We start from the raw sequence: 11090 nt of genomic DNA, 5'->3' as shown, positions 1-11090 counted from the left end.
GATATGAGAGGTCTCCAACAGCAAAACAAACTTGTCTGTCAGTTTGTCCTACTGTGGTGACATGTAGATGTGAGTTTTGAGGCTGAGCCTCTGGTGTTTAAAACCCAGCGAGATGTACCTGGTGCATAAGTAACAGCCCTACTTATAGCCTGACACAGACTAGGAAGAAGGATTTTGCCCATAGACTCCTTTAATATTACAACTTGAGGCTTGAATATTTTCTTCAGTTCTTTCAGCTTGAGAAATGCTGAGCATGTTCTTCCCCTTTGCAGCATATTTCACTATAATATTTTTACTCTGTCCTGTTGAGCTGTGCTTTGAAATCTTCTGTTCAGCTCATTTACTTCATCATTTCTTTCATTAGCTTTAGCTATTCTCCATACAAGAGCAAGCTTCAGAGTCTCTTCTGGTCTTCTCTTCCTTTTCTGTCTTTTAAATGACCTTATGCTTTCTTCATGTATGATATCCTTGATGTCAACCAACTCGTCTGGTCTTTCATCACTGGTGTTCAATGCATCAAATGTAATCTTCAGATGATCTCTAAATGCAGGTGGGATATACTCAAGGCCATATTTTGGCTCTCATGGACTTATTTTAATTTTCTTCAGTTTCAACTTAAACTTGCATTTGAACAATTGATGGTCTGATCCACAATTGGCCCTGGACTAGTTCCGACTAATGATACCAAACATTTCCATTGTCTCTTTCCACAAATGTAGCCAATTTGATTCCTGTGTAGTCCATCTCATGAGGTCCAAAAGTATAGTCAGCATTACTTTGTTTAAGAAATGTACTTGCAATGAATAAGCCATTGTTCATGCAAAATTCTATCATGCAATCACTAGTGTCATTTCTATCACCAAGGCCTTACTTTCTAACTACTGATGCTCCTTCTTTGTTTCCAACTTTTGCATTCCAGTCACCAGAAATTACCAAATTATCTTGATGGTATGTTTGATCAATTTTGGACTGCAAAAGTTGGGGAAAATCTTCAATTTATTCACCTTTGACTTTAGTGGTTGGTGTGTAAATTTGAATAATAGTTTATTAATCGGTCTTCTTTATACACACTGTACTTCAGGATAGATCTTGAAATGTTCTTTTTGACAATGAATGCAATGCCATTGCTCTTTGTCATTCCTGCCACAACAGATCATATGATTGCCTGATTCAAAATGGCCGACACCAGTCCATTCCAGCTCATTAATGGCTAGGATATCAATCTTTATGTGTTCCATTTCATTTTTGATAACATCCAGTTTTCCTAGATTCATACTCCCTATATTCCATGTTCCTATCATTAATGGATGTTTGCAGCTGCTGCTTCTCATTTTGAGTCATGCCACCTCAGCAAATGAAGGTCCAGAAAGCTGTACTCCATCCATGTCATTAAAGTCACTTCTACTTTGAGGAGGGAGCTCTTCCCCAGTTGTATTATGAATGCTTTCCAATCTGAGAGGCTCATGTTTCAGAACTATATCAGACACTGTTTCCCTGTAATGCATAAGTTTTTCAAAAAGTGGCCTTTTTTTTCTTTATCCCTTCAGAAATAGAGCTGGCTATATCCTTCTTCCTAGTCTTAGTCTAGGAGCTCTGGTAGCATAGTGCCTAAGGCACTTGACTGCTAACCAGAAGGCTGGTGGTTCAAGCCCACCAGCCACTCCTCAGAAGGAAAGTTGGGCAATCTACTTCCATAGTGATACCGCCTCAGAAACCCAAGGAGGACTCGCTATGAGTCCGGTCCAACTTGACGGCACTTAACAATAACAGTCTTAGTCTGGAAGCTGTGTTGAAACTTGTCTACCATGAGTGACCCTGTTGGTATTTGAAATACTGGTAGCATATAGCTTTCAGCATCACAGCAACACACTAACCACCACAGTATGACAAACTGACAGACGAATGGTGGTTTGTCTCTCTGTTACCTAGAGAGCTCTTAATCTCCAAATGTCCCCAGATCATTAGGAGAAATATCCGATTAGTAATGCATAGATATTAATTTTAACCACTGTTCTCAAAAATCAGAATTGACAACAACTATGAATTTGTTTCCCCAATTCTCTATAAATAGTGAAAGGCATCTAACTAAAAAGATTATTACGGACTTATCAGGTCCTACCAGGGGCTCTGGTAGCATAGTACCTAAGGCACTTGACTGCTAACCAGAAGACTAGTGGTTCAAACCCACCAGCCACTCCTCAGAAGGAAGGTTGGACAATCTACTTCCATAGTGATACCACCTCGGAATCCCAAGGAGGGGTCACTATGAGTTGGGTCCGACTTGATGGCACATAGTAACAACAACAACCAGGTATTGTCAAGTCTACCATCTCTTTACCACAGAATAAAAGTGAAGGACTCAGCACCCAGTCTCTGTTATCATCTGGGCCTTATTTCAATGGCAGCAGCATTCTGGAACTTACACTTCCTTTTAGCACATTCAGCCTCTCAGCATGTACAAAAAGAAAAAAGAACAAACTCACTGCCATTGAGTTGATTCCAACTCATAGCAACCCCCGATGGGTTTCCAGGGTTGTAAATCTTTACAGAAGCATGCCTAAGCAGGTAGATCTAGCATCACTACCACATCTGAACTTTAAGAATTTAGAAACTGTCAATGAAGAGTTTCCTGCTATTGAATTAACTTTGTTGTGTTCTAACAATCTAAACTTCCTGATCTGTTATCACTCGCAGATGTTCAAAGATCACATTTATAAAGGTAATAATAAAAGGCAGTAACAATGACTTAAAAAAAAAAGAGGTATTAGACTTAAGTCAGAACTGACTTTTGACAGAGTTGTTGGAATAGAGCCCCATTGTAAGTCAGGAACTACCTATTCTATAAATTCATTTTAATTCAAAACAATCAAAGTGGCGTACCACTTTCAACAGGGATTTGAAACCACTCCCAAAGGTCATCTTTCATCCAAGTGATAGACTGGCCTATAAAATAATAATACCAGTGAGGAATGTGCTCCTTTAAACAATAAACTATATGGGACCAAACAATCAACATTTAGACAAAAGCAAAAACGAGAAGGCAAGGAGGAACAGGAAAACTGGATGGAAAGAAATGGGGAAGGTGGGGTGGAAATGGTTAGAGTGTTGACACACACACGGATTTTAACCAATGTCACAGCACAATTTCTGTGTGAATTGTTAAATGGGAATCTAATTTACTATGTAAACTTTCATCTAAAATGCAGTATTTAAAAAGAAAAAAAAAAGAGTTGTATACCAGTTAGATAACAAGTTTGGAAGCTGAATAAAGAATTCTTACCCTCAAGTAGTTCCAAGTGAGAAAATACCTAAGACTATTATCACTGTTCTAGGTGCTGTCGAGTAGATTCCACCTCATAGTGATGGTAGTGGTTACCTAGTGCCTCTCTAACAGAAAATATACCACAAAAGGGATGGCTTTAACAAACAGGAGCTTATTCTCTTAGTTTGGAGGCTTTAAGTCTGAGTTCAAAGTGCCAGGCTCTAGGGGCTGGGTGAAAGGCCCTCAACCTTGGGCTTCAGCCATGCCTCCTGCTCCTGGCCCACTGAAGCTGGGAGCTTTCCTTTCACTCAGATAGCTGCTGGTTTCTGAGGCTGACAAATCCAAGGTTGACAAGTGAAAAAAAAAAAAAAAAAAAAACAGTCCTGATATTACCAAACCACACAGTAGGCCATTAATTCAAATCCAGTGAAAGTCCCAAGGTCAGCAGAGCATGGCAGGCTGCTGAATGACATGGCTACATGTAGGGTTCAAACGTGCCATAAGCTAGAGCCCATTCCCCAAGGCTTCTCCTTATATACAGGAAGCAGACCACATCCCTAAGGAAGCTACTCAGCTGCTCACAGTAGATCCCACCACAGAGTTAATTACCAGTCTCATCATAGGGAATACTACATCCAGCTGCCCAGCCACTCAACCAGGCCCAGCAAAGCTGACTCACAAACTTAACTACCACAGTGACCCAGCTACAACAGAATGAAACATTAACCCATCATGTGCCATCCTCACAATCACTGCTGTGTCTCAGTCCACTGTTGCAGCCACTCTATTAGTCTATCTCATTGAGGGTTTTACTCTTTTTCACTGACCCTCCACCCATCATTATGTCCTCCTCCAGGGACTGGTCCCTACTGATAATACATCTAAAGCATATGAGATGAAGTCTCACCATCCTTGCTTCTAAGGAGCATTCTGGCTGTATTTCTATGTTCATTCTTCTGGCAGTCCATGGCATATTTAATATTCTTCACCAACATCATAATTCAAAGGCATCAGTTCTTCTTCAGTCTTCCCAATTCACTGTCTATAAGACTATTTATTGATGTTGCTATTGTTAGATGCCATCGAGTCAGGTCCAACTCATAATGACCCTACATACAACAGAATGAAACACTGACTGGTCCTGAGCCATCCTCACAATCATTACCATGTTTGAACCAATTGTTCTAGCTAGACACTGTGTCACTCCATCTCATTGAGGGTCTTCCTTTTACCTCTTACCTGTACTATAATGTCACGACATACTAGCAGTATGACCAACATTCTATGGCAGCACAGAGTATAGCTGGATTCTAAAGTATAAAAAAATATTTTTCCAAGATGAGAAGTTGGAGGAAAGGGCATCCCAGAGCAAGGCTTCAACCAAAACAAGAGTTGAAGGTCTGAAAGTGTATGCCATGATTTGGAAATAAGTAATACAGTATGATTAGACAATAGAATGCATGAAAAGGGCAGCAGTTGAATATGAAGCTGCAAAGGCAAGTTGTGAAAAGCTTTATATTCCAAAATAGTTTAAACTTTTATTTAAAATCAATAAGGAGACATCAAAGGGATCTTTGTGCAGGACTATAATTTAGAAACGTAACTGATAGAAGGATCCAACTGGATAGTAACAGAGACATGACATAGGGAGGTAATTATGGCGGCAGTGCAACAGTTCAAGTGAGAATTGGCACAGGTATGAAACAAGACAATAAAGTAGGAGGGAAATCACAGGAGATTTCAAAGTGAGAATAGACAGAAATTAAACTCAATGTAGAGAGGGGAAAAAAAAAAACCAAAGATAAGCATGCCATTTCCAATTTAGGTGACTAGCTAAATAGTGAAGCTGTTATTAATTGAGACAGAAAAAAGAAAAGGGTAATAATGTTGGGGGCCTTCTGGGAATAGTCAGTACAAAACAATTCATTATATATGTTTGTTTGGAGAAAACTGCATGACATCCAAGTTAAAATGTTCAGGTAGAATAGAAAAGAAGTAAACTTTGGCTTTTTCAAACAAAACAAGAAAACTTACTCTTACTGGCTAAATCTACCAGTCAACACTATACTTTCCAAATAGTAACAGATGCTATATACCTCTATTTTCTGATTTCTTCGTTCAATTACTTCCTAAAGCCACGCCTGATCTGTATATCATATCTTCCCAAGCTCAAGAAATTGAAATGTGAAGTAAATTTTATCTACTCTTCCTGAAGAGCACAAGCATTTAGAGCTTGCATATGGCACTTCAATCTTGTCAGTAGAAATTATCAGAAAATGATCACTTGAGTTTCAAAAGGATGTAGACATTAGAGAAGAGAAGGAAATTTCTTTCAATTGCTTTAAAATTTGGCTTTAAGTCTTCCAAAAGAAGAGAGTAGCACCCAAAAGTAACAGCAAGGTCATATGTGAAGATGTATCATACTGAGACATGGCTGTTATCAGTGACAGCTGGAATAATTTGGTAGATATAAGAAAAAGGAGACAACTTAAAGGAATGCACACGTTACCTTCAACATCACAACTCAGGTAGTTACGCACTTCATTCAAAATGAAGTTGATATCTTCTTCTGAAGGGATAGGATGGTGTGTAATATCAGTTGGAGTATCAGTAGTGCCAGCTATTGTCATCTTTTCCCAAGGTAAGAAGAAAATAACTCGCCCATCACTGGTGGCTGGATCAAGAAGTCCCATACTCTCTGGGCTGGGATAAAAAGAAGCGTAATTTATTTCTGAAATTAGCAGAACATCAATTTTAATCTGCATTATAAAAATTCTTTCACTCATTGATTCTCAAATAAACAACACTTTTACTGCCTGTAGTATAATCTAGAAATATTTAAAAGAAAAAATAGTAATAATTATGATTTAAAAAAAAAATGGAACAAATGGAAATCCCGGGAGGAAGTGGAATATGTTGCGGTTACATTGTGGGGATTGCGATGAATGGCATGAAATGAAATGTGTATCAATTATTGAATGGAAAATTCATTTGCTCTGTAAACTTTCACCCAAATCACAATAAAAAATTGGGGGAGGGAAAAAAAAGAAGCAAATGTGACAATAATGATAGTCTCTAGCAGAACTGCCCATCCACACATCAACAACTCAAGGTTAATTAAGCAAGTGGATTTCTAGTTTCAGCTGTTTTTGTTTTTTATACTCCTTAGACCATTCACATCAGATAATATCAGCAGGCCAAATGCCTATAACTTCTTTTATGATAGTTAATTAAGAATAGATCTTCAAACTTTTCCAAATCTATGAAAAGCATTTTCCTGGGACATTTGACATTTCACACATCTTTGAGTAGAAGGCCTCAGAAGTACATGAGAAGTGAATGGTGTAAGTTTCTAGAAACTAGAATGTAATCAAAAAGTTCTTTACTCCTTGGTGCTTAGGTGAACTTGGGCCACTTCACCAAAGATGAGATTTCTTATTTTACTTCAAGGGCATAGAAATCTAAAGAAGTGCATCCATGAGAAAAGGGCTTGGCTTCATACTATAACCTAAATAACAATGCACCAGGATAAGGTCAAGAAGAGGAATACTTCAGCATTGAAAATCCTTAGATGGACAGAAGACCCTAGTGTTTCATGCTATAAAACCAAGGTTCCAGCGTGCCTCTTCAGGCAGATTATACAAAATCTTTGAAAATATTAGTAAAGACTTCTCACTGACATTCTTAACATTCTGAAACCAAATTATAAAACATACTTGAAAGAATAAGCGACTGTAAGTAAACATTAACAAAACAAGTGAGGTTTTATTTTTAAATGACTAGAAACTGTTGCTTTAATGTATTCGTTAACTATTCAAGATGTTGAACATGCTGGAGATGTTGTTAAAGGGGTGGGTGGAATTTGAATGTATCATTCAAAGAGGTCCCCACAAATCTTCAGTTAGCTATTTCAGTTTGACTGATTTTCATATTAAGTGAATATTAAAGGTATATTCTATATATTTCTAGCTTTTATTGCTACAATTTATTAAGTAAGAAACACAATTCTATTTGGTTTGAACAAATTTCAGGACACCATTTTTATGGATATGAAATAAAACGAGCAACTTTTTCTCTTTTTCTTATCATTCCCCTAAAATAATTTTTTTTAAAAAAAGGATTGCTTCAAATATGTCAGAATGAAATACTAACTGTTTATAAGGAAAGAAATATATACATATGGGCTCTGGTGGCATAGTGCATAAGGCATTTGACTGCTAACCAGCCACCCCTCAGAAGGAAGATTGGGCAATCTACTTCCATAAAGATACTACCTCAGAAACCCAAACAAGTATGTGTATTTTATAAAAAAGAAATCTAAGGTGGGCTTAGGTATGCATCTTCATTTACACCATAAGGAATAGTAGTCTTTCTTTACAAAGACCCCTTAGCCCTATGCAATTCCTGCCATGTCTGTTCAGGCTTTGCAGATGGAAATCATTTTACAATCTCCCTTAGAGACACAGAAGAGACAGAAGAGAGTGGGCACATGCAGAAAGTGCCACGGAAGTTTGTCAATTATTTAAAATCTTCAGGTGAGACTGCATCCTCACTCATATTTAGAGGAAATTACTTTCACTCTAATGTATTGAAAATTATTGAGTATCAAGTATTTTCAGTGTCTAGATGACTCTACATCTTTTTCTATGTATTTGTCATAAAACTCTCTAAAAATCTTAAAAGGAACTGGCTATCATGTGGTTTAATTTGAGGTTTAATCTATCACTTTGGGATTTGAAATGAACTCATTTCAAGGTCAAGTATTCAATTGATAATTTGTTCTATATTGAAGCAAAAAGGCAAATTCCATACTCCAAAATTTAAGGAGAAACATACATGTTGATATACTTTATGGACCAGATATCGTATGATATGCCTAAAGAACTCAATAAATCTGATTAACTTCAGCATAAAATTGTGATATTCAGCAACCTTCACATAAAATGCTGCTAGGAAAGCACAACTATTGAATTCTTTAAAACCTCTCAGTGTAATAAAAGCATTTTAAAGGGTGAAGGTGATGGTTACCAACACACATATAACTGGAAACTGAGAGAAGCAACTACTTAAGTGAAGACATATGTGTCAAACATTAAAATTAACAAGCACAGAGGGAAGACAAGGCTATTAATGAATGGAATAAAAATTTAAGAATTCACTTGGAAATACCATTGTTAGTTCTAAACTACCTAATTCATACCCCTTACAGAAAAGTTTGATTTTTAGGGAAGATTAATTCTGCAAGGACACATTTAAGTTTGAAAACAGACAGCAACTATACCAGTAGTATATACAACATGGTGAAAGCATAGGTCTTTTTGCAATATGTATAATTCTTTTGATATCAGGAGGAAAAAGTTGCTTCTAATTTATGTGTGTCTAGGATAAAATGTAATGAATGTTTTTTCTCATGGAGACCAGGGCTTTCCTAAAGTATCATTATTTAAACTAAAATCAATTTATTGTGAACTATTTAGCAGTCAGTGTTAGAGCTAACAGTATATACACATGTTATAGAGGAAAAAAAATTGAACTCTTGTCAGTATTAAAAACCATTAGTAAGCAAGAAGGAGATTATCATTTTCAAGTATTTCAGTCATTTGGTACTTTGTTGCTGCTTTTTGAAGAGCCACAACTCTGAAGAAAATTCCAGATTTGTTCTTAATGTAAATTAAAATTGCTTTTCCAAAAAAAGAGATTTTCTGTGTTGTTTAGTTTTCTGAAATTAAAACAATCCTCTCTGCCCTCCCCCGCCAAAAAAAAGCTGCTACCATGACAAGAAATTCCACACATGGAATGTTAGCTAGGATTGTAATATGCTTAATAAATGCCACAAAGATACTTCTGAAAGCAGCCCAGCAAGATGCATAGTACACATGGTCCTCACTCTTCATTTAGCAGCCTAAACCAAAAAAACCAAACTCACTGCCATCAAGTCAGATCCAACTCATAGTAACCCCTCCTTGGGTTTCTGAGGCAGTATCACTAAGGAAGTAGATTGCCCAATCTTCCTTCTGAGGAGTGGCTGAGAGGTTTGAACTGCCAGCCTTCTGGTTAGCAGTCCAAAGATACTGAACTTCTCCATCGTCTCTTGCCACAGATGTAGTCAATCTGATTCCTGTGTATTCCATCTGGTGAAGTCCACATGTATCACATATATAGCTGTTGCTAATGTTGAAAAAAGGTATTTGCAATGAATAAGTCATTGATCTTGCAAAATTCTATTATGTGATCTCCAGCATTATTTCTATCACCAAGGCTGTATTTTCCAACTACCAGTAACTCTTCTTTGTTTCCAACTTTTGGATTCCAATCACCAGTGATAATCAACACACCTTGATTGCATGTTCGGTCAATTTCAGACTGTAGAAGTTAGTAGAAATCTTCAATTTCCTCATCTTTGGCTTTCGTTAATCTGTGGCAATTAAACTCATTGCATTCCCAATCTGAACAAGTTCTAGCTAAAATGCTTGGTTGTACATTATTATCAACCACCAGTTCAAGAGCAGCCCTGGTATAGTCTAGCTGTGATTCATCCCTAAACCAAACAAAACCAAACTTATTGCCATTGAGCCGATTCATAGCAACCGCTCCTTGCATTTCCGAGGTGGTATCTCTACAGAAGTAGATTGCCTCGTTTGTCTTCTGAGGAGTGGCTGCCTTCTGGTTAGCAGTCAAACGCCTTAGGCACTGTGTCACCAGAGGTCGTGGTTCAACCCTAAGGATCTAGTAAAACTCCTTGAGTTTTAATTGGTGGGTGTGGGTGATTGATGAACTCACAAAAGCCAGTTCAGTCTTAGCTCCCTGGACCCCACCCAAGGGAATGACTTGATACGGACAGCAAACTATCCCCTTATGAGAAGCCAGATACAACGCCTTCAGGGCAGTTTATTTAATAGGAAATAAACCCTTAATTCGGGTCACAATCCAAAACCAAGGGGCTCATCTGAAATAAAGTCTCAGTGGGAATTGGGCTGCACATCACTTCTCTAAGGATTTCAATAGGATTTGTAGTGGTTGTAGTTTATGGTGTTAAAAAATGAAGATTTTAATTTCTCCCAAAATAGAATGAGACCATTTATTGCATGTTCAATGGAGGCAATGTAACTGGAACTAACACTGTCATGATTTATGGGGAGGAAGCCCTAAGCTAATGCCAATTTTTTTAGGATTAAGAAAGGTATTTTCTTTTTAAAGTATTCATATTTCTTATATGATATCTATCTACTGTTTTATTAAGTGTACAAAGCATAGCACAGAAAAATGCATATAAAATGATCTCTTTCATGCAAAACTTATAAAAGGATATACATTTGTGCAAGTATAAAATAAAATCTTATGGAAGTAATCAGAAGAAACTGTTACCAATTACCAGAGAGGAACTAGGGTCCTAGGTGGCATGAAGAGGGGAAGGAGGCTCCGACATTTCATTTGTATCTACTTTTTCCTTATCTATAGTGATGGAAATTTCTGATAATGTACTTACATTACATTTATTATTATTTGCCTATATAATTTATCATTGTTGTTATGTGCCATCGAGTTGGACCCGACTCATAGCGACCCCTCCTTGGGTTTCCGAGGCAGTATCACTACGGAAGTAGGTTGCCCCACCTTCCCTCCGAGGAGTGGCTGGTGGGTTTGAACCGCCAGCCTTCTGGTTAGCAGTCAAGTGCCTTAGCATAGTGCCTACACTAAGTTGTTGTTGTTATGTGCCATCAAGTCAGACCCGACTCATAGCGACCCCTCCTTGGGTTTCTAAGGCAGTATCACTACAGAAGTAGATTGCCCCATCTTCCTTCTGAGGAGTGGCTGGTGGGTTTGAACC

General features: G+C 37.6%; 1 protein-coding gene across 1 annotated transcript in view; it reads right to left on the bottom strand.

Annotated features, from left to right (window-relative positions):
- Nucleotides 1-11090, bottom strand: part of GPD2 (glycerol-3-phosphate dehydrogenase 2) — a 172876-nt gene that overhangs the window by 44546 nt on the left and 117240 nt on the right. The window contains exon 8 of the mRNA XM_007941812.2: nt 5772-5965. Coding sequence (XP_007940003.1) covers nt 5772-5965 — 194 coding nt within the window. The remainder of the gene's footprint in view (nt 1-5771; nt 5966-11090) is intronic.

The sequence above is a fragment of the Orycteropus afer genome, unplaced genomic scaffold (genome assembly GCF_000298275.1).
Source record: "Orycteropus afer afer isolate SDZICR_OR568_19922 unplaced genomic scaffold, OryAfe1.0 scaffold00084, whole genome shotgun sequence".
NCBI lineage: Eukaryota > Metazoa > Chordata > Mammalia > Tubulidentata > Orycteropodidae > Orycteropus > Orycteropus afer.
Note: the sequence above shows the minus strand (reverse complement) of the source record. Positions and strands in the feature narration are given on the sequence as shown.